The 25,066-nt window shown below is 39.0% G+C and overlaps 1 protein-coding gene across 3 annotated transcripts in view; it reads left to right on the top strand.

Annotated features, from left to right (window-relative positions):
* Positions 1-639: 639 nt before the first annotated feature.
* The window catches only part of camk1b (calcium/calmodulin-dependent protein kinase Ib), a 47,441-nt gene continuing 23,014 nt past the window's right edge, over positions 640-25,066 (top strand). For 2 of the 3 annotated variants that reach the window (XM_066671106.1, XM_066671104.1), the window contains exons 1-2: positions 3,001-3,140; positions 9,166-9,276. In XM_066671106.1, coding sequence (XP_066527203.1) covers positions 3,130-3,140; positions 9,166-9,276 — 122 coding nt within the window. In that variant the 5' untranslated portion in view covers positions 3,001-3,129. Of the gene's footprint in view, positions 710-3,000; positions 3,141-9,165; positions 9,277-25,066 lie in introns of those variants that run through there. The other variant, XM_066671105.1, reaches the window with a different exon arrangement.

Below are 25,066 nucleotides of genomic sequence, written 5' to 3' on the forward strand. Positions count from 1 at the left end.
AGAGAGGCTAGAAACAGAATTTATTTTATACATTGTATAGTACTACAAATGACGCTAAATGTTTTACCATGGTCATAGTCTGATCCGAATAGTTTAATGATGTGGTGGACCTAATCACAGTGTAAAGTATAACTAAATATATCAGTTATCTCGCTCTCTCTCTCTCTCTCTCTCTCTCTCTCTCTCTCTCTCTCTCTCTCTGTGTGTGTGTGTGTGTGTGTCAGACCGCAGCTGTTTCATTTTCCGTTTACATGACATGCTTTAACCCCTATATGTCAAACAACTATTTGACACTTATTGAAATCTGATTAAAATAACTTTAATACTTATAAATATATAGTGGTTGACAATTTGTTATTTTGAAGATTTAATTTAAATGTATGAGAGTAGGCTATATCATTAAGAAAATAGATAGACTATGGACCAAAGCCATGTTAAAATGTCCGGACATTAATGTGTTAATCTAATGACATGAGTTCTTGCCGATAAAAAGAGCCGAGAATATCAGCCAACAAAAATCGCGCTCTGACTACCTGAGAGGCAGTGGTGCTTCAGATTGGTTGAGAGTTGGAGTGTCCCCGCCCCTTGACGATTCCCCGCCTTTTTTATCGAGCGCAGTGACGTCAGGCGCGTGCCGGTTCTGGGTTGGTGAAAGGCAGCAGCAGTAAGCGAACCGCATTGATACTCACATCTGCTCTAACGGCTTCAGGTAGGGAAATAAACTCTAATTCTCTCATTTTTTCTCCCACAAACGGCTCAGCTGCAAGCGGAGAAGCCGTGGCCGTGGTTCCTGGTGGCTTTTGAACGTTAGCGACCAGCCTACAGTTGGTTTTTGTTTTGTTTGTGTGCGACACTTTGCCTGGTGATGTTTCTGTACAGTGACCGTCTTCCAAACGCTGCTCTGGGTTCATAGATTTCTTTGACATTATTTAACAAACACAACTTCTAGAAGCTGTTTTTACGTTTTATCCGTAAGCCAAGGTCCAGCTCGTTCCTAGCTGTGGAGAAAAGTCTCAAGGGTTGTGAATGGAGCATGTTTTAATGCAGGTTTAATCTAATCCCACTATCAGCTGTCACACAGTCACACGGGCTTATCTGCAGCAGCATCGAGAGATGGGAGAAACCCGCTATGAATGAGGGAGTGGAAGTGGTTTACCATAACCTCTTTTGACAAGAAAAGAAAGAAAGAAAACCCGAGAAAAAGACAAACAGGGAAGCTACTCAAAGGCTCACCAGTCAGGTTTGACTGCAGTAAAGCTGATGGAATGTTAAGAACAATAAAAAAATAAATAAAATAATAACAACTGGGGCACATTAGAGTGAAAACCCTCTCACAAACACGTAAAAACTCCATAAAAGGTTAAATAAAGACACGGATGTCCCTTTGAAATGTGAGGGTTACATATTTTGAATATTTTGCTGATTAAAGTCTGATTATATTGAAGCATATGCCATTCTTCTCTTCTCTTCTTGACTATTTTCTGTTCCTTTTCCTTTATGCTGACTTAATTACATGAGATCTGTTTTGTTAGGATGGCTCATTTAATATTGCAGTGAAACACACTTTTTAGCTTCAGTGTGACTAGGCAGGACTCAACCGATGTTTGCAGAAGAGCGGGTTTCATGACATCACAAAAAACATGAGTGTAAAATGGCCCATGTTTCTAGATGAGTATATGGGCTGGAGGGACTGGAGGGTGAATGTTACACTTTGGAAATTTAGAAGAATTATATACTTCATCAATTTATTTCATTAAAACATCAACATTGATCTTCTACTGGTTAAACTATTTTCTTTTTTTTTGCATGTGCCTTGGTTTAAGGCTCAGAGCGTTTGCCGTTACTGTGGCCTTGTCATCCACAACAAGTGAACGGATGATTAAAATCTCTCACCAAACTCATTCATTACAGCAACACATTGCCTAAGTGGGGAAGGGCACAGAACTTTCTTTTTTGCTCAATTTAGTCAAATAGCAACATCACAGAAGCTGGGCTTCCTCTTGCCCTGGTGGCATTTACAAACTTCTCTAAAAAGCCCCTTGCAAAATGTGCAACAGCTTCACAGCGTCAGGCTTGGTTTATGTTCTAATGCAAAATGTATTGCAAATGTCTAACAACCAGGAAGAGATGGCTATCAGATGCAGATAACCAGTGTCATAAAGAAGCGAGTGGCATCTCAACATCATCAGCAGCAAAGAATTAATGTTGGTGCGCTTTGGACTTGACAAGACTGAGTGTAGAAAAGAGTATATTGTGTGTTAATGTGGCCACTTCATCATGTGTCATCAGTGGAGGAAGTGATACATAATTAATTACAAGCTGCTTTTATCAATAGCCAAGTTGAAAAATACAATTATCGCTATCATATTTCTGATACACTTTGCAGTATATTATCACTATTTCTGGGTTATCTTCATCTACAGAAACACTCTGTGTGTAATAGTTTAGTGATGCTGTGCTATGAAGCAAAACCCTGTGTTTATTAATTTTTGCCACATTTCTAAACCTGATACATTGGTCTACCGTCACTCCAGGAAGTCCCAAATTCAGCCTTTTCTAAATGCTTATATATCACCATTGACTTCAGCACTTATCTTTATGAAAACAATTCTATATTTGCATCTTCCCACAACTCCAACATTTGAATTCCTACCCTTCAGCTCTATCTGATATTTTTACTGCTCTCTGTCGTCAGTTATACATTTTAAGCTGTTAATAGACCATTCTGTGGTCACAAATTGCAGAAATGAATGTGAATCCCTGTTGCCTCCTGAGTGAATGAATGGTGCATTGTAATTCACAGTGGATGATAATCTTAAGTAGGATTAGCATGGTTGATCTTCAGAAGCAGCTAAAGGAGGTGTAGAAAAAGAAGAACAACATTTCTGTGAACAACACTTAGGTTTAATTTGCATATCCCTTGGTCAGAGGCAACTGTACTCAGGTTGGTAAATACAGTTGTGGCGAGTATATTGAGCTTTCTGCTTCCTGATTCAATGATGGTTAGACACTGGCCGTGAACCTGAAACAGACCTGTTCTCACACAGTTGTCACACAAACTTGCCAATGGTCCTCTGTGACAGTGTTGAGCTCAAGGTGTTCTGTGTTTCTTCCGTCTTCTGAGCAGCCATGGGAAACCAGTGAGTACTTGCACTTTCTATCTGTTATGATTTCCCAAAAATATGAATGCTGCATGCCCAAACAGATGTTAGCAATATGTTCAAATCCTAGTGTAGCTAGTTGTTTTCTCCAGTTTGCCTGAGGACCTCTCCTATGTGTACGAGTCTATCTTTTTTGCTCCTTCTGCTTTTCTTGGTTTGCACCAACACCAGTTGGTGATGACCCAAACCTCCTTCTGACAGACCTCCCCTGCATGCATGTCCATGGAAACCCAACGTTTCAGGCCCTTTTTTTACTCGATACTCTCGAGTATACTCTTTTGAAGCCTCCTTGCCTCTTGCCTGAGTCTCCAATAAGTGTCCATATGCCTGTTAAAGGATCTTCTCAGTGCCTCAGTTTACGTTTAGCTTGAAAGCAACCCTGGATGTGGGTAATCTTTGAAGTTTTCTTGTAAAAGGTAGACTTGGTACTTTATCCCTGCTATCATCTTGCATGCTTCTGTGAGACCTTCTATCTCTGACCTTCTTTGCTGTCTTCGATGTTAAGACAGTTGCCTTAAGCTTGCCAAATCCATGGAATGCAAAAGTTACAAGGGAACGTTTTCCTGAAGCGATGTTTGTTGACATAGTTTGTGGTTTGGAAAGAGGTCATTGATTTAGCTGAATGGGGTATCAGGAATAAAAGCATGCTCTACTCTCTTTGGTCCTTGTCTTCTTTACATTTACACCATTCAGTTTGAAGGTTTTAGGAACTAGGGTCGATCGGATTTCCCTAATTTTCAACTGTAAATTTGACTTGTGACAGCATAATTAGGTGTTGATTAACCAAGGAAAACTCAATTATTTTAGCAGCATTTAAGAAGTCAGTGCGTACAGAGTCTACTGTATTGCCTTAACGGCAGATGGGCCAAAGCTGCTGATCTGAATCGAGATTAAACACAATACATAAAGATTAAGCATAATACATTAATGTTCAGAGCAGAATGGCTTTCTGAGAAGAGTACTATTTCCATAAGTGCTTTAAATTTGATAGAACTCATCAGATTAATGATGCTTTAATGTCATTTGCTGTAGGTCGCTTTTTACTTAGCAACTTGTAAAAGCATTACCCAACATGCTGCACATTTATTTAGAACTAGCGTTGCTGTAATAGGGAAGTGAAACTTTACTTCACATGACACTCTCTGTTTAAGTTCAGTCCTTTGTGAAACTGCACAATTTGCTGTGGCTGCCTAGTCTGCTCCACTTATGTTTTAGCCAATCTACAATTGGCAGAATTTACCAAAGAGAGACGGCTCTTCTTGGTATCTATGGAGACAATCTCAGAACCGAACCAGCGCTGTGGGAAGGGAATGCAGTGTACCACCACTGTTTCTTTTTGCTAAAGGAAGGGAACTGTAAGTGAACTTTAGCCCTGAACAGAGGAGCTAACATCTCTGCAAAAAGCTGAAAGTCCAGTGGCTCTCAGTAATGGTTTTACAGTGTTGTAACCAAGCGTTATTCATTCTCATTTGATGAGTGCTTGAACAGCAGCAGTGTCCTAATTGCAGGATTGCATTAGATTCTTTCCTTTTTTTGAGGCACCACAAAATATATTGGGACATCCGTTAGACTAAAAGACTAGTTAGCAAAGCTCATGGCATCTCCGCACCAACTTATACTGAGATTCAATCACAAGAGTATCATGATCCTGGGGTTAAATTGGAGATTTTTTTTAAACAAATGTTAATTATACTTTTATGTACATGTAACAAACCATATATTCAACAGATTGGTGCAAATATAGCACTGAGTTATTACATTTGGTTTCAATAAGTAGAAAAAAAACACAAACACAGTCAAGTTCAGGTTCAAAGAGTCAATGCCATTTCCAATGCCAGTTGTTACTGAACGTAGTGCTGTTTTGTTTTCTAACTAAAAGTACTAAAGACGTGCCCTTGAGGGCACCACCCTAGTGATGTTTGTACCCTACAGCTCTATGGAAGATCATTAAATCTAGAGTAGGTCAAGACTATCCCAAATCCCTTTGCATCACCACAGTGATGGACAATTAACTCAAAGCAGTAGATCATCATTAATGTAGACTAGGTCAGTCTGTCAGTGTAGGCCCAAGGCAGAGGCGCTTGGCACAGCACCTACAACATCCATCTCTTGAGTGCCAGATTATGGGCTGTTATTAAGCAGGCTATTTTAGCTTATGATGTCCTCCATTAATGCCTCGGAAAGGCTGTGGTGTATGTGATGTCTTATTTGCACTCTGATAGTCTAGAGTGGTGCTATTCTTGTCCCTATAAATAGTCACATGTGCCATCATTCCACCTTACAATAAAGAGTGCCCTTAATTTATTTAAACTCCAGAACTGAATAAGTTAATGATCACCCATTTGCACAAGAAAAGTACAGGTATAGCCAATCACAGACTGGCTCTGAAAATCAAACTATTAAGAAAGATTTTGAATGATTCTGATGATTCCTATGAAGAAACTGAAAGCAGAACACAAATAATAAATAGTTGCTAATTGTTTTATATTACTATGCATTAGGGCTGAGCAATTAATTGAAAACTAATCGAAATAATCTTGCCTATATCGATTTTTTTTTTCTGTTATATCCCCACTGCATTCACGTACTGTCCCTTTAAAACCACACTACCACAATGTAGTCATGTGATTTTGCCCCTATCTGCCGTCTGGAAGTAACGTAAACACCAACCAAGTGACTCAAGCAGCTGATACCACAGAAAAACACAGCGTCTGTGGTTTGGATGTGCTGTATTTTGTCTATAATTAAGACGACTCTGAACCACAAGAAGTCAAATGTAAATGCTGGCAAAAAGCGACCAAAGCACAATCACACACCCAATATAAACCATGCTCAAAAAACGAGAGAAACAAGAAACAAGATCCCAGCTTTAATACCGTCGCATATTTACAGCACTATGAGAGTCATAAATACAAAAAACAAAATGATTGTTTATTAATCGTAATCGTGGTTAAACATGCAATTAATCGTGATATTGATTTGCGCTCATATCGCCCAGCTCTACTATACATATCAGGCCTTTGAACAGTAGTATATATTGAGTCCATGAGTGAGAGGTTGAGAGTGAAATTCCACTCGATAGGCTTGATGGATTTCAATCAAGTTGAATGGCTGTCAAAGACTGTACCTCTATTAAATCCAAAGCTACCTGACATAATGCCCATTTCACTCTCCAAATTGGAGCTGCAGAGCGATATGTAATGCATGCAAGTTGTTGCACTAAACACATTTTACCTCTATCTGCAACATTATCTGGAGCCGATAAGAGTCTCTCTGACTTTGGAGTTAATGTATTTCCAAATGGATGAACTCCCATGGCTTCACGGGAAAGCTCTCACAGCGAGGCACGCCGAGGCGAGTTAGCACACAGATCTGGAGAGGAGACCCCATGCTCCGTGCCAGAGAGCAGCTCCATTTATAGCTCGGCCATTCAGTTCATTGATCAGCAGCTCATTGATCGTAACAGTACCATGGAACAGTCCATAAGTTTAGAACCGTCCATTTATTGTGCATTCATCGATCTTTGGTTAGGCCACATTTAGTGTTTGACTAATACAATCAGCTCACCTTAAGAAACAATATACTTTAAAATTTATTTTGAGTACTCAACAGGGCTTAAGGTTGTAACAAGAAGATAATAGCATTTTGAGTGCATTTTACCCAGTGTTTTTATTAGCTCTGGTCAAGTTGTGTGACATAATTCAGTCATTAAGGCCACAATGGCATAATGACAATGTTCAGTTTTTATATATCAGCGGCTTTCTGCCACAATCACCACACAAAGGCAGGAAGCAATCTGGGGTGTTGTTAAACATTGTAGAATGTTTAAACAGTAGCTCTGGATGCCACTGGGTGATCATTTAAATTATGACTCCATTCATACTGTAGATCAGCTTCTGTCCAACATAGATATGTTCAGTCTCTTTTGAGAGGTGTTGTAAAGATGCCATAAAAGGATTTTATGCTACACCCATGTGCACTTCAGTCTTCTTGATATCATATGACTGTCATGTCCAATTTTATGTTTTCATTTATATATAAACACCAAACCAGCAGCCTTTTAAAATGTGTGTGTGAATGTTCCATGATTATTTTATCTGTAACAATGGTCTCAAATCATACTTTTAAAGCTTTTATATTTCCTGTTTTGTTTAGTTTACTATTGATTTCACATAAACAAGTGGCAAACTAATGGAAAATGAAGCAAGTAGATGTAATTAGCAATAAAGCGTGACTATGTCAACAACACAGATACTACAATTTTTATTTACCATTAAGGCCAAACATTCATTCATTCATTATCTGTAACCCTTATCCAATTCAGGGTCGCGATGGGTCCAGGGTCTACCTGGAATCATTGGGCGCAAGGTGGGAATACACCCTGGAGGGGGCACCAGTCCTTCGCAGGGCAACATAGACACACACACACAAACACACACACATTTTCACACCTACGGACACTTTCGAGTCACCAATCCAACGTGTGTTTTTGGACTGTGGGAGGAAACCGGAGCACCCGGAGGAAACCCACGTGGACACGGGGAGAACACACCACACTTCTCACAGACAGTCACCCGGAGGAAACCCACGCGGACACAGGGAGAACACACCAACTCCTCACAGACAGTCACCCGGAGGAAACCCATGCGGACACAGGGAGAACACACCACACTCCTCACAGACAGTCACCCGGAGGAAACCCACGCGGACACAGGGAGAACACACCACACTCCTCACAGACTGTCACCCGGAGCGGGAATCGAACCCACAACCTCCAGGTCCCTGGAGTTATGTGACTGCGACACTACCTGCTGCACCACCGTGCCACCCTAAGACCAAACACTTTTTGCAAACTCAGAATGAACACAGTTTTGCTCGGTGTGTATTCATTACAGTTTCTTGTTATTATTAAAAAAATGTATTAGGTTTGTACATTAAGTTCCTATTGCCACATTTGTAGCAGGTTTGACTGGCGTTTTTGTTATTACTATAATCATACACAGGATAATATATAAAATATCTTATAGGACCCACCACACACTCTTCCTTTCTGCAGCCACAAAATTTCAGTTGTTTGAAGCCTACACCTCAACACTAAGGTTGCTGTGGGCATTTTTGATCCGATCAACAACCAGCTACCCTTAACAACTATGGTTACTCATTGAGCACAGCTCACAAGTGCCCAAACCACCCACTGCGTCACAGTGATCATCAGGTAGGAAGCTCCCTCAGTGTTTCACTGAATTAAGCCAATGACACCTCCAGAAGGCTCAACAGTGAAGTCTGGCATCCCAGACCCACCCCACCCCACTCCCAGCCACCTTTACAGTCCTACCTTACCCTTTAGCATCAACAACCATAAATCCACACTGGCCTCACTGATGTCTAAGGCTGTACCTAGCCCCACAGGCACCGTTAATGCATCTCAGTGCCACCAGTTCCATAAGAACTTTACATGCTACTTCACCAACCACTACAATAGCACCTCTACAGTGTATTTTACACATTACACCACAGTAAACCATAATTATGGTTATATTATAATATAGTTAATTAGCTATAATTAAGGAAATATGGTGTTTTCATTTCATATTTTATATCTCACAGGCATGTTATAATGATGCCCCGACTCTCAGGTGTTTCCTGAAAAGGTGCCACGGCATTTTTTTGACACCTGAAGCTTTGGTTAACATTTTGCTGTAAAACAGGTACCTCTGATTGCCTTGGAGCAGATTTATTAGCAAGTTGAGGCCTGTTCCTCTTTGCTAGACATCTCTTGTATGCAAATTCCTGAAGTATTAGTGAGGTCAGGTTGTTCCCTTTTTTTTTAGCGGATTTACACAAAAACTCCTGAAGCTTTAATACAGCCCCGAATACAAGTTTCAATATTGAATTAACCTATTTAAAACGAGGCCACCGTTGGTGTGTGTGTGTGTGTGTGTGTGTGTGTGTGTGTGTACACATTCTAAATCATGTGGACTGAACTGTGCTTTTTCTCTCCCAGCTTTACTGTATTCGACCGTCACAAAATGCCCTTGGGAGAGGACGGAAACTCTTGGAAGAAGAACACGTCCGACATCAAGGAGATCTACGACTTCAAAGATGTTTTGGGAACGTAAGTGTTGTTGCCACTATCGTGAGTTATAGACAGATGAATGGTCTGTAATGGACCTCTGTCACAGTGCTGCTTAAAGCTTGGCCTAAAATATAGTTCCTGCCAGTTTCAGTTTGAACAGCTTACAAAGTGTTAGTTTGCCATCATTTGGACTTCTGTTATTGTGTAGACTGAATTTATTTGCTTCAACTGAAAAATTCAGTTGTTCAGAATAAATATATAAAAACCTAAGAGTTGTCTTTAACAGTTATTAACAGCAGTCTGTTGAACAAACCCAGATAACAACCACAAACAAGATCTGCTGCGTAACAAACTGTAAATCGTTTGGACATTTTAAATAGATTTTTTTTTATTTTTTCGTCAACAAACAAACAAGTTTAACCCTAAAAGTTCATGATGCTAGGAAAAGTAACAGTGGGCTTGGTTTGAGTCTGTTTTACTGATTTATTATTTATTATTTTGGTTGTTTTTTCAATACAGATAGGCTTGAATGTTGTGCTTGGCTTAAGTTTATGTAAAGTTCTTATTTACACATGCTTAGGAGAGCTGTGATTAAAAGCTGTTCTTCTGGTTTTTCTGCAGAAGTGAATAAGATAGTGAGAGAATACAAAGAAACCTTATTCTATGAAACACAAACTACTTATTTTATTCCGCTAGGGCAGTTATGACATCTTGGTGCATTCTCTGTTTCTCTTTCTCGTTGTGTGTCTAGCAGTGTCTCTCTCTGTCTCTGTGTTTCTCTGTCTCTCTCTCTCTCTCTCTCTCTCTCTCTCTCTCTCTGTGTTTCTCTGTGTGTCTGTCTTTCTCTCTCTCTCTCTCTCTCTCTCTCTCTCTCTCTGTTTCTCTGTGTCTCTGTCTCTCTCTCTCTCTCTGTCTCTGTGTTTCTCTGTCTCTCTCTCTCTCTCTCTGTCTCTGTGTTTCTCTGTGTCTCTGTCTTTCTCTCTCTCTCTCTCTCTCTCTCTCTCTCTCTCTCTCTCTCTCATTTTCTCAATACGTTTCTCAGAGAATTCTCTTAAACACTTCACCAGTTCAAAACCTTATTCTATGAAACACAAACTACTTATTTTAAATCACCAGGGCAGTTATGACATCCTGGTGCATTCTCTGTTTATCTTTCTCTTTGTGTGTCTATCAGTCTCTCTCTCTGTCTCTGTGTTTCTGTATCTGTCTCTGTCTCTCTCTGTCTCTCTATCTCTCTCTCTCATTTTCTCAATATGTTTCTCAGAGGATTCTCTTAAACACTTCACCAGTTCAAAACCTTATTCTATGAAACACAAACTACTTATTTTAAATCACCAGGGCAGTTATGACATCCTGGTGCATTCTCTGTTTATCTTTCTCTTTGTGTGTCTATCAGTCTCTCTCTCTGTCTCTGTGTTTCTGTATCTGTCTCTGTCTCTCTCTGTCTCTCTATCTCTCTCTCTCATTTTCTCAATATGTTTCTCAGAGGATTCTCTTAAACACTTCACCAGTTCAAAACCTTATTCTATGAAACACAATTATACTTAATACTTATTTTAATTCGCCAGGGCAGTTATGACATCCTGGTGCATTCTCTGTTTGTGTGTCTAGCTGTCCTCTCTCTCTCTCTTTCCGGTCTGTCTGTCTGTCTCCCTCTCTCTCATTTTCTCAATCTGTTTCTCAGAGGATTCTCTTAAACACTTCACCAGTTCAACTTTAATGGTAGCCATATGTGTCCGACGGTCAGCATGGGGTTCGTTTAGATGACCTCTAGCCATTGGTAGGATGTGAGGAATGTTTTAGGCCCCATTTCCCAAGCCTGACTTCCACAGCAGCGGCTCTGAAGGCCTGTGTTAAGTTATCAGGCAGTAGTCAGAAGGTCCTGGGAGAGAGCACACAGGAGCAGAGATATTAGGCCAAGTCTGCTCTCTGTACAGTGCACTCTTTGCTTCGGTTTTAAGTGGGAATGGTATAATTTAGCAATGTTTCTTATTAGAATCTCTGTAACAACGTGTACATAATTTTGAGTGTTAGGCTTTAGACTAGAACACAAGGGTCTTTCCTTGAATGTAAGGTTTTGGGAAAACCTTTACATCATATAGGTTGTTTAATCATTAAAAAGGCTCTTCATGGTTAAACACTTCATGCTTTTTTATTTTTAGAAGTGTGAATTATAAAACATGCTGTTTTTGTCACAGAGGTTAGACTAAATTCTCTGACACTGTCCATATGCAATATGTACACTAATAGCTTGTGTGTAAGTGTGTGTGTTGCAGCTGTGTGGCAATATGTTGGCTAAAATTAGATCAGAGCCCTGCATCCCATCAGTCAGTTCCTCCAGAATGATGTTCTTTCCTCTTTCTAAAAGCTCTCTGGTCATTCTTTTGGTTGGGCCTCTTGTCCAGGCTTGGCCAGGGAAGGATCAGGGGCTCTCTTCATCGCTTAGCTATGAGTTCACCGTGGGTTGGTTGTCTTGGCAACAGGAGCAGACACTTTCCATATGGACTATAACAGTTGCTATGGAAACAAAGTTTTTTATTTTCTATTAATAATCTGGCTTGCGAATGTGTGAGCATTTGAGAGTCTCTGTTTAATCCTACCGATTTTTTTTCTTTTTTTAAAGCAAGATTTTATGCACTTGGCTTAGACGACGGCACCTCCCGGGGAACCCCCGCTTTAATGCTTTTTGAAATGGACATATACAAGTGGACAAATTCCTAGGAGCCTAACAAATTCAGATCCCTCTTTCACATTGCTCTAGACAAGGGTGGTACAGAAATGAATAAAGAGCGGTGCACTGTAATGAAAGCATAAAAGGAGTGAATGAACAGACTCTACAACAGTTGATGCTTTGCTTTAGATTAGTGGTTGGCAGTAGGATTATACCCATCATTGTGATAAATTACATCACGGTACATTACAGTCTGCTTTTTTCCACTGTGGCATGGATTTAAATGCTGTTGAACAGTTGTGGCTTCATTACACCCAGATGTAATTAGGCCCGATACATGGAACAGGATGAAAAGGTGATAAAACTGTGCATGCAGAGCAACAGATGGACTACAGATTGTAATTGTGGAACTACACACGGCACCTGTGTGGCCACTAGAACTGATAAAATACTGTGTTTTAAACATTCCCAGCCAGAATACTGTGGCTGATTGACCACATCTGTGGAAAAAGTGTGTTAATTTGTTTCCAGGTTGTTTTTGGCTTTAAAATCTAGTCTCTTCTTTTCTAATGTTCTCTCTCCTTCGCTGCCCTCTCCATCACAATCCAAAACAATAGACCACTCGATGGTCCTTAACAGTGCGGTGAAGTTGCAGCTTCATATTAATGAGCACAATGCCGCTACACTCTTTTTGCATTCATTACATTTCAAACGGAGCCTGTTATTCATCACACAGCTGATTTAGTTACAGAGAGAAAGGTTTAGTTTTCTGTGACATGTTATGGCTGACAGAACGCTAGGTCGAATGCTTTGCTCAAATGAAATGGTGGCTGTTTAATGTTAGCTCATGATGACAATCTGGGGTAGGTGATTGAAGGAAAGGATGTTTTAAAGGGTTTGTCCAGTATTAAAGAGTCTGTGCCCTAGAACTTTTCTCTTTTTAAAAAATCAATGTAATGTTTAAACACACACAGTTCGCTGCTCAGTCCATATACAAAAAATAAAATGCTGTTAAAACCCAGGCTGAATTAATTGCGGTTGTGATGTCACAACTATGAATACATGGACAAATGGTCAAAGATTCTACCTAGAGAAGATTAGTCAGTCCAATCGAGTACATTTGAACCTGCACTGCTTTTTGAGGCCCAGTGAACAGGGCTCAGACAGGACAAATGTCATTTGGAGGGATAAACTACACTTAAATTTATTGGAAAGTGATCGTGTTCAGTAATTTATAATAATAATAATAATAATAGAACAGTAAGTGAAAAATTGAATTGTGTTAAATATATTCAGTAGTGTGTCTGGCCTCCCATCTCCTCCAGTTCAGTGTAAACATATATGGTGTGTATGTTTAGTTTTTGGGTGGCTCCTATGCACACTGCACTGTTAAACACTCTTCACCAAGCTCCGTAAACTAACTCAAAGATCCTCTTTCCCTTGGCTGCGTCCCTTTCCAAAATTATCATGCCATTATTCATCAAACTTGGTTTATTAGAAGCATTATGACTCCCTAGAGTAAATGTTTGGGTAAGTGAACTACTGTGGACACAGTTTCACCACTTCCTGCCTTTCTTCTGGTTTTTTGGAAGATTTGGCTCAGATGAGTTTATAAATGTAGAGATGTTTGTGCAGAAAATTGTTCCTTGTGTGTGTGTGTGTGTCTGTGTGTGTGTGTGTGTGTGTGTGTCTGTGTGTGTGTGTACTTCACTGTTTCTGTTCTTCACTATAATTAAAACAAAAAATGATTAATGTGCTTTGCAAAGCCTCCCCAAAGCTTTGGACATAACATTAACAAATCCCTCACTCTCTTTGTATTTTCTGTTAATCTCTTTCCATTACTGCCTTTTTTGTTACTCTCTCTACTGTCTCTCTCTCTCTCTCTGTCTCGGTCTGTCTGTCTCTCTCTCTCACACACACACACACACACACATACACACAAGTATCTAATTTATTTTTCTTTCTTCTACACTGTACCTGATTTTATTATAATTTTTTACACTGTTCATAACTACAGGGGTTGGACAATGAAAGTGAAACACCTGGTTTTAGACAACAGTCATTTATTAGTATGATGTAGGGCCTCCTTTTGCGGTCAATTCGTCTTGGGAATGACATATACAAGTCCTGCACAGTGGTCAGAAAGATTTGAAGCCATTCTTCTTGCAGGATAGTGGCCGGGTGACTACGTGATGCTGGTGGAGGAAAACGTTTCCTGACTCGCTCCTCCAAAACACCCCAAAGTGGCTCAATAATATTTAGATCTGGTGACTGTGCAGGCCATGGGAGATGTTCAACTTCACTTTCATGTTCATCAAACCAGTCTTTCACCAGTCTTGCTGTGTGTATTGGTGCATTGTCGTCCTGATACACAGCACCCCCTCTCAGGACACAATGTTTGAACCATTGGATGCACATGGTCTTACTGGTGCAATGTGCAGTTAATGAAGATTGTCCACCAGGCTGCTCCAATTTAGCCATGACACCTCCCACACTACAATGACAGGTGTTTCAGTTCCATTGTCCAACCCCTGTAGTATTCAGAGTGAAATGGTAATAAACACACCCTTGGCACATAGTGAAACATACACATGTGAATTTGTGCTGGACAGTAATTCAATATCAACTTAAATATCGCAATATAAAATGTTTCAATAACAATTATATGATTTTTAAACACATTTTCAATATTTCAGTATACATTATTTACAGCATCTGTCACTGACTGACAGCTATTACCGAGCGCTCTCATCAGTGCAGCACTCAATTTAAAATTTAGTTTGAAAATATTAGTATTGCCAAAGACGAGGTTTTTGTTTGATGTTGATGTATCGAAATTGTATCGTATCGACCAAAATGAAGAAATATATTGTGATATAAATATTGGCCATGTCGTCCAGCCCTACATTGAATACACTTCAGAATGAGACAGTCGGTGTTAAATCTACTTAAAAAGGGTTAATTGATGCTGAATCATTCCTTCTGTCGAACAACTGTGAATAAGAAAGGATCTAAAGTAGGAAGGCCAATTGGGAATGTAATTGGAAATTACAGTATGTTAATTCAGAAGGACCCACTCTTATATTTAAGATGCCTTTTTCTAAAATTGCCCAGGAAAGATGAGGTCAGATACCAACTGCCACAAATACAGCTGACTGATCAACTTTCTTGCACCAGAGGCTAATGTAGCTACAAAGCAATGGAGGCTTATACTCCATTTCTAAATGAACACACATTTACTTTCGACCATGCTGACCATGCTGTGATCCCAATCAGACTTTGTTCTGGAGATTCTGAGACTGATGTATCGTGCAGTCTAAAACTGTAGTGGGCCTAAATTCTGCTGATACTATTGTACATTTTTATAGAAGATGTGAAGCAAAACATATATACAATAAACTCATTGCGTTGCATCTGTGAAGTTACTCAAAGTGATGAATAATTTGGGATGTATGCTTGTTTTGTTTAAATTGGGATCCATTGTTTAATAGCTACACTAATGTTGTTACTTCACTGTAAAAGTAAAGTAGTGAACATGCAGTCATACATATATTGAAATATATTATAACCAAAAGCATGCAGAGTTGTTTTTCTATCCTTGTATGCACTCTGGGAAGTTTGATGGGCCTAACACATTCGTATCTGTGCTATTGATTTCAATGGTGCGTCCAGCAAATTGCTTTTGTTTAGTGGGCCACACTGGTGTGAACCAGCTCAGTGTGTTTTAGAATGACGCTGTGTGACCCCAGCATGTTTTCTGAGGTGAAGTATTGACAGTCACATGATAAGAAAGGACGATACGTGTGGGCAGTGGAATAATATTGAAATCAATATGGAATATAGATCCAATTCTGTAGTGCCAGTGTTGAATGCCACCTGCAGTTTCAGTGACGGTATGTGTCCACTTGATCTTATTATGGTCGTCTATCTTCAAACTGATCTCTTTGCTTGATGGACATTTCCATTTATATGTTTATATGTTTATGGGAAAGAACAGGAAGCGTATCAAAGATATATGCAAACTGAATTTGTATATCTATTTAAAGGGATGTTCAACCCAGAGAGGTTTGCTGTGACACAAATCAGCCTAAAGACGAGATGTTTGAGTTGTTCACAACAGTAGAACAGGCTGATGTGAATTACACCTCTAGAGTTTAATGCTTTAAATGCAACATCATGCAAAATTATTACACTAAATGGATACAAATACACTGTCTGATGCCTGAGACATTATGTTTACCATTTGGTATCCATCCACTCATATTATACCATATCATATTGTATCAAAACAATACAAGTTTATGTCACAAGTAGGGGTGAGCGATATGGCCCTAAAGTAATATCACAATATTTCATGGTATTTTGGTGATTACGATATTCTTGACGATATGAATAAAACACTGAAAAAATATTTTTATTAATTTCCAGAACACAAAAAATTAATTTTATGTTATATTAAATTAATGATACATAATTTGTTTTTATTTAAACTATTATATATAGCTTTATATTTCCATATAAATCTAACAAGGAACTACAAATAAATGTGTAAACATTTGCTTATTTTGTAAACAACAGTAACTTACCAAGGTTCTGACATTGTAAAATAAATAATATAGAATATTGATATTTTATTTCCAAACCACCTCCACATGACTCTTATTTTGAAAATTTCTACCATGCCTGTCTCTGTGCCTAAATAGCCCACGTAATGAATGTACGCCATATTACCTGTAACTGTATGATGTCATTATGTAAATAAGTCAGAATAACATGATACTTATATATTGTTTGAAAAAATGCTGCGATATTATTGCACGCGATAAGATATGGCACAGCCCTAGTTACCATTCCACAGGAATTGCGCCATTTGAACCATCCTACCCTCTTTAATAAGTGAAATGTGTTCTATTATGCTGTAAATGATTATTTTATACCAGGGAGCATGAATTAAAGCAAACTGTATAAAAATATTATGGAAAATATTATGGAAAATATTAATTTAATATTTAATAATCAAAACAAACTGAAAATGTAAAAGCCTTTTAGCTTCAAAGAAATGAAGACACTCTGAAGTGGTCTGTTTTCTAATAGAACAGTCCGATAGTTTCGTTCTGGGGGTGTCTACGTCTATTTGTGGACATAGGTGACTACTTAAATTCATTTGAAAGGAAGTGGTTGTTAGCACCTGTCTTGTGTGCTCCTATTTTTTTATTCTCAGTATGATACTGAAGGATGTGTGAGTGGAGTATTTTATTCACTAGTTAAATTCTCTTAATAAACATGAATTAAGTACTTTAAGAAAATAATAACTGTAAGACATAGTTTAAATGACATTTATATTTCCTTAAGAAGTTATTAAGGAATAAATTGTCTGCCCACAGAGTCCTGGGATAGTAGCGGTGTACTTGGCTTTGGGAGTCTCAGGGCTTTGTCTGTGGTTGTATTGTGGTAATGGGGACCACACCACTGTATTGAGTTACTAGAGCACTTCATAAGGTCCTCTTTCACTGACCTGAGCAGTATGGACTGGGCAGCATGAAGGAAGTAGACTGTTAACAGGTACAGTCATAGCTCATGAAGTATTGATTAACCCCAAGTTAAAAATAAATGGAGATTCCTCACTCGTTGCACAAAATGACCAGACTTTTATACAACTTTAGTGGAATGCACTGATGTGGGAATCTCATGAGAAAACAGCATGTAGTTCATTATCACAGGTAACAGGTCCCAGCACCTGTCCAGTATCTTTCATTGTACAACCATTTAGAATCAGAAGGTTAGATGCTGAGAAGTGTATCAAATGTTGTCTGTTAATAAACAGATGTGGCAGATATATGATTATAATTGTGGCTGATAAATGAAGAATTTTCCAGAAATATTTTCCCACACATTTAAATGTCAGTCTTATTTGGTTGTGTTTTCTGGTTATCACTGTCCAACACATTCTGGGGTGGCCAGTCTACTTCTTAAAAAAAAAAAAGCTTAATTTTTTTCTATCTATTTCTTTGTTGGCCTCATGACAGTTTAACATCCTTTGTGACATAGTGTTGAGTTTTCTTCTCACACCGGAAGGAAGGTGTGTCAATAAAATAATATCACAATATTTCAGGGTAATTTGGCGATTACGATAGTCTTGGTGATATGACAAAACATTGAAAAAACACACTATTGCAACAAAATAAATGTTATTTTAATATAAATTAAATAAAATATATTCTTACGTATTACCATGGTTTATTGTACATCAGATTTTGTCACTCTCTAGTCACTCCCCTTGTTTTTGGAGGAAATTTCACCACCTCAGAGCCACTTTCCACCCTACTTCACCATGCCTAAATGACTCATATAAAGAACATAGGCCATATTATATTTTTAAATATAAAAAAATTAGGTTGTTATTACCACGAATGATACGATGTGGCACAGCCCTAATGGAAGGATGGACAAAATCACCCGTGAACTCGGAGTCAAAGATAGATTGGTAAAGTTTTGGCTAAACGAGTGAATGACATACCTATTTAAATGGTGACTGCAAATTAAATTAGTGAAGGGTGGTCTTAAATACGACTGTATACGCAGGACATAGAAGTTTGTGTGTGTTTGGTGGGGAGTGTTTGGAGGGAAAATGGTTAAATAATACATAAAGGCACCTTCCTGTGCTTACCAGGCTGCTAGACACCTGCTCCCCCATCACACACACACATGCGTTTACACCTCCCCTTGCGTTCAGCATATTAAAACCACCACAGGGCATCACACTACTTTCTGTCCATGTAGTCAACCCCACTCTACTGCAAATGTACTCTTGTTAAATTCATTCTGTTCATTCTAAATTACACTTGACATTTCTGACCGCACTAATGTTTCTGTGGGTAACTAATCTGTCTCTTTAAAGAACCACTTTCTACCTCCTAATGCTTCTGTTGTGTGAGTAGTGGACAGTACATAAGTCTACTTTTAAAAAAAATATACAAAACAAATAAAGACTTCTTAGTATTTATGGCATAATATGCTAACATCAAAGCAGATGTTTATAACTGGACTGTTGCCCTGTACCTAAGCCAAGTAAAAAAACCCTGTTTTTGCAAAGCTTTGTACGTTCTCAGCACTGTTCTCAGAGGAGTAAACTGTAGTGACACCCCCTCCCTGACGCTGCAGTGCTTTCCTTGCGAAAGTCTTCCTGTCCCCCACCACTGTACGATCGATGTGTGATAATTTGGCGCTGATTATAATAGCGCTAGCTGTAACGCAGTAGCCCGTGCTGTGGCCTGGTTCAGTTTTGTGTTGTTAGACAAATGGCTTAACCATTATTTGAAAACTTATTTTAAAGCTTGACCTCTCCTGACACTCTTGACATCAGGGTATTTTACAGAATAGAGGTTCTGGTATTCAACAGGAAGGGGCTGACACACTGGCTGATACAAGGTTATCTGCATTATTTAATTATATTTTAATATGTTTTAGTAATTATAACATATTGAGGTTGTTTTTGGTAAGGTTTGGTACACGTGAGTATTGATGAATTGCTGTGACATTGCCTGTATGATTTTGACAGATATTGTATAGTATATTGATAGGATTATGAGGCTGCCCTAAACCCTCTAAACTTACAAAACTATTATCTGGTAAAACTGGTATCTGTATTGCACAGACCAGCTTTACTGTAAATGTTATTATAAAGAGGCATGGTAGGATTAATAAAGACATTAACAGGCCCAAGGGCTTCATTTTGAGGTTTAGCCTTGCATACGTTTGACTATGGCATAAAACCTGAAACAGTTTGCATGGATTTCTGAAGAACCACCTACAGTTCATTTGGGGATTGGGCTATTGTGGGTGGAAACATGGCAAAAGGGTTTCAAGAAGAAGTTTATCCAGTGGAAATTTTACTGAGCTGTAAAACTGAATAATAATGCTGTGCAAAGGCTAATATTTTCATGTTTTTGTAGTGTACAGTGAGAGAGCTGATTTGGAAACATGTGCAGCTGTCTTATGCAATTAAAACCTGATGATTACTGCTCCTGTAGAAATGCAATGACAGGCTAACCACCGAGCATGACTGTGTTTGGTGTGTATGTTTGTGTTGACTAGGTCAGTCTTTAACTTAATTTTAATACATTTAATACTGTATTTTTTGTAGAGGGCTTGGGTATTTAGACTGCATGAGTGTCTTGGCCTATTCACCGTCCAAGTTCTTGAAGCTTAAAACAATAGTTTGTTTTTGGACAAATCTATTACACCAAGAATAAATAGATATATAAATACATTTAAAAAGGCATGAGCATTGCAGTCTAATATTATCATCAAATATTCATGACTTTATTTTAGTTAAATATTGATTCATCATTGATCCCATAATCCCCACATTAATGGATTAGCTCTGCTCCAGCTCTGCTCAACTCAACTAAACAGACTATATCTTCTTGCAAGGTACACATTTTCAAGTGAACTCTGGTGGATTGTTTAGTTTTTGGTACTTACATGTGAATAAGTAATGATAGAAAGGCTAATATGCATATAATCAGTTATTCTAATTTGCTAATCTAAGATCCCTGTATAAATAAATGTAGAAAATGAATGATTATTATTATTATTACGACTACTACTGTTACCCATGAGCATTAATGCATTTCTTGGCAGAACTGGAGATGGGATTAGTAGATCAGGATTATTATGAGGATTATGAAGGTCATACGGTCATTTGGCACTTGGATAGGAAGGACTGGCTGGTGTGTAAGTAGATTAACTGCTTGATTGTTTTTCCTGTTGGCTTGGGAACACTGTAAATCTTCACTCAGAAGTTTTTTCAGTGGTGTTTACTTTTTGATAAGTCTTGGAGTTTCCTCTGCGTTTGCTGATCAGAAAACACAGAGACTGTTATACTGTAAACAGAGACAGAATATTGAATCTATAGCTTTTGAAATCTGATTAAGTGTTGTCTGCATGCACGTTTAAGCACTTAATCCAGTGTGATTGATATGGTCACTCAGTGTTCTGTGGAAGGTGGCTGACCAGCTTTTAATCTGCTGCCAGAATAGAGAACTCCTTTTACCCTGAAAGATGTAACTCTAATATAATAATAATAATACTAATAATACAGTTTAAATTCATATTATCTTACATGAGGGCTGCTATGTAGCTTCTGCCATACATCAGTGTGTATTTGGCCATTTCCTCCAAGTTTCTAACATTGTTATACAAGAGCATATGTGGTAATTACTAAAGACCACACATCCTGGCTTGGCCGATGAGTTTCTGCATTCCTAATTCCCTTTGCCTCTATCTCGTAGAGCTCGAACATGGTAGTTTCCGTTGCCTCATCCAATGCGAGTGTGTGTTAGAGAGTGAGTCTGAGGGAAATTCAGTAGTGTTAACATCTGAGAGCGGGAGGAGGTGGGAAGCAGTGAATGAGAGAATGGGATAACACACAAACGGCTGCTCTGTTATCCACCTCGCTATCTCTGAATCCCTCCTGTGTTCTGGCGTGTGATATTTTTAGGCTCGAAAACCGACTCTGAAGAACGGGTCGAATGGTGCTTTTCTCTCGACAGCCCTCTCTCTGCTTTGAAGTGCCGGGGTCCTAACTTGGGAAGAATCAGAAATGCAGTGTCTGCTGGAATTCTGCTAACTATTCCCTGGTGACACCCTTTAGCTGGCTGTGTTGGTGGTTTGTGTTCTTGTGTGTGTCAGCTCTATAGCAACTGCCTCATTCAGAACAGTGTAGATATCAGATCAATTTAAAGACCAAAGTTGGCTTGAATTTGCTAGGATTTGGATCATGGGATTTTAAACGAACCAAGAGCTCTAACATGAAACATAGTAAAATGCAGCCCTATGCCATCTCATGTTGTTTCAAAGCATTTTGAATCACGATTCATTTTCCTAAGTGATTGATACTGCAACGTTTTTAAAGTAATATTTCTTGACAATTTAAAACATTTTGTAGAGTAACCAACACATCGTTTTGAATTAGTGGGACCTTGTATATTATTAGTTTATCAGAAGAAATAGGAGTAAAATGAGCGACTGGTAAAAATGTAGTAGTGTTGATTATATCCAGTGATACACTCAGAAAAGCACTTTGGGACATAGACCATAAAATAAAAGACCTGAGTAACCTGTCAGTAATTCTGTTCTCATGAGAGTGATGAGTCTGCCCCACTTCATTCATAGAGGCTGCTGCACCTGGTGTGTGTGTGTGTGTGTGTGTGTGTGTGTGTGTGTGTGTGTGTGTGTGTGTGTGTGTGTGTGTGTGTGTGTGTGTGTGTGTGTGTGTGTGTGTGTGTGTGTGTGTGTGTGTGTGTGTACTACAGTGAATATTATATAACTGAGTTAGGAAAAGCAGCCTAGTGTGTGCAGTTGGTTGCTTCAGGCTACAGCACCGCCTCAGGATGGAAAACATCACATGGAGTTTGTCTCAGTGGACTTGCATTAATAATCTCTGTAATTACATTAGAGGATGTGTGTTTGATGCCTTGCTCATGTCTTACTCATCACCTAAAAACCATTTTATTAAATACACTTTGTGAAGCGTGTTTTTGTTGGATTGTGCAGATGCTTGTTCTGACTGCCCTCTGACGCTGATGCTGCTGCTAATAAAAGAATAATGTGGAAAACCGTGCTGGACCCGCTCCTAGTAGAGGCCAGTATGGGAGAGGACAATGGAAGTGGACGAGAAGAGCAGAACAATGAGCAGATATGAGGAAGAGAGGCATAGAGGGAGAAAGTGTTGGTTAATATGGGGATCTGGAATGGGACAATGGATGTCTAGTTAATTTCAGCAACATTTTTTCAGGTCTGGAGAGGAAAATAAAAGAACATACACAAGAAGAAGAATGAGTATCGTCAGGTTTATATGGCTATAGATACGGATGGAGTGGGGTCTGGTCTTTTATGTCCTCATGAAAGGGGCTTCTCGCTTTGTGCTCATCAGCCCCCCAGTATGTTTGACTGTGTTTGGATTACTAGGATCTTGAAATTCAGAAAATGCAACCAACATCTTAAACTGAACTCTAAGAGTATGTAGGATAATCCTGTGTTCAATAACATTAATAAACAAGATATGAAGTTGAAGTCTGCACGTGTAAAGAGTGCTTCTGGGCCTCTGAGAGCTGACCTTCTATGTGTCCAGCTATCCTAGCTCTGCCAGATGACCTATTGTTTGTGTGTGTGACCTGAGTGGAATTTGTTGCTTGGCTCAGTCCGATCCCAGGAGCTCAGGAGCTCCGTCTTTCTGCCTTGTCTGGGACAAATTGATAAATTAAGTGTCATTTGGCTTCTTAAGTTTTAGTACTATAGCTGATACTTGGCTTTTAAATGTCATAGTAAAGTAAAGCGGTGATGTGAAGCAGCTAAAGGCTTGGACAAATCACAGGACTTTCCATAGAGTCCTGGTAGTTATCTGACTAAACACTGGAGTCCTGCTGAGGGGGCTTTTAAAAAGTCAGATGACTTGCAGGTGCTCATTGCAGCCAGATAAATTACAGCCATTCACACAAAAGTGGGGCACATGTCTAGTATCACAATGTTCAAGTGTGGTCTCCTTTTTGTTGCACTTATGTAATCATCTTGTTCATATCATATATGGCCGCTGTTCATTTAAAAACATGCGTCTCCATTTTTGTTGATATTTAGTTTACTATATCGCTGGAGCACAGCAGCTGTCCTTCATTATGAATGGACCAATAGAAATGCTCCAAAATGACTAGGAAGGCTTTTTCTTTCTCCTGGAAGATGCTTGTTTTTCATTGGACAGCTGTGTATATATAAGAATGACATTGTTATCAGTGGTGGATACCCAGTTTCTTATTCAGATTGTACATTGATTGCAAAGTCAGCTCATTTATCATTTATACATTTGACTGACTTTAATCCAGTAATCAGTATGTCTCTAGATGTTGTAGGTGTAATACCTAATTTAGAAGCCAGTGAGTCTATGAGCGTGTGCGTGCGTGTGAAACGCCTGCTGATGTAGAGTAGCTCGTTTAAGAGGTAATGAGAGTGCATCTTGTTCACTGGAGGTTGCCATTAGCAACAGGGTCTGGACACCAACTCCCTACAAAAATAGACATTAACCTTTTAAAACGAAAGTGTTTTTCTTCAGTTGGGTTCATTCTTTTCCTGTGGTGTTCTGAAAACTCCTCCTGCTTGTGTCTGGTTCAGCACTGCATATGGCTGCGTTTGGCTAAAAACGTCGTGCTCTGGGGATTCCACCACAGCTCTTTCTCAATCAGGCTTTCAGCATTTCTCAGAATCGTATTTTAGTGTTGATTACACACACATCAATAGAGGTTTGTGTGTGTGTGCATATAGTATTTATTCTATTAGCCTACATATATTTTCACACTTAGAGTAATGCAACAGAACAGAATCAGAAGTCACTGCTTTAGAATCGCACCAGTGCATTTCTACACTCCAACAGATGACCAGATTACAGTGTGATTTAGCTGGATGTTTACTGTGTGACTGAATGGCCTACTGTAAGGTTATTGAGAGTAAGCCTGCTTTACTCTGTGTATTCAAATGTTGGCTGGTCCCAGTTTAAGTTTCATCGCTGGTGTATTATTGATTGGAAACTGTCACGCACTGACATTGCTGCATTGCTGTGTCACCTGAAATGTTCATATTTGGTTATGGGCTTGTGTTTCAAGAAGGATTTACTTTAGTGACAGTGTTTACATTTGACTTCTTTGTGTTCAGAGTTGTCTTCACTAAATTCAAAACCAAATGACAGCCACAGCATGTGTTGCTTGGTTGGTCCCGGTGTTTAAGTTCCCCTTTATGTTGCTTCCATGTGGTAGATTACATACAGACTACATACGCTGTAGTGGGGTTTTAACGGGACATGAACTATTAAATGGGACAAATCTATTTAATCGATATAGGCAAGAGTAGCTCAATTAAAAGTTCTGAATGTTGATTTTGATACGTTTTTCATTAATTGCCCAGCCCTAGATCAAGTTTCTTGTGACCACATACCGTCAGGGCATGAACTTCATCAGCAGTACGTTGATCAGTGGTGGTGACCGAGAGATAGGAAGTTTCAGGAGTCTTCAGGTTTCAGGTAAAATAGGAAAAGTTAATGCAGTCTTGTGTCTGTGTGTGTCTGTGCACCCGGATCTGAGCCTGAGGATCATAATCATGTCCTGTTAACCC

This window comes from Hoplias malabaricus, chromosome 5 (assembly GCF_029633855.1).
Source record: "Hoplias malabaricus isolate fHopMal1 chromosome 5, fHopMal1.hap1, whole genome shotgun sequence".
Taxonomy (NCBI): domain Eukaryota; kingdom Metazoa; phylum Chordata; class Actinopteri; order Characiformes; family Erythrinidae; genus Hoplias; species Hoplias malabaricus.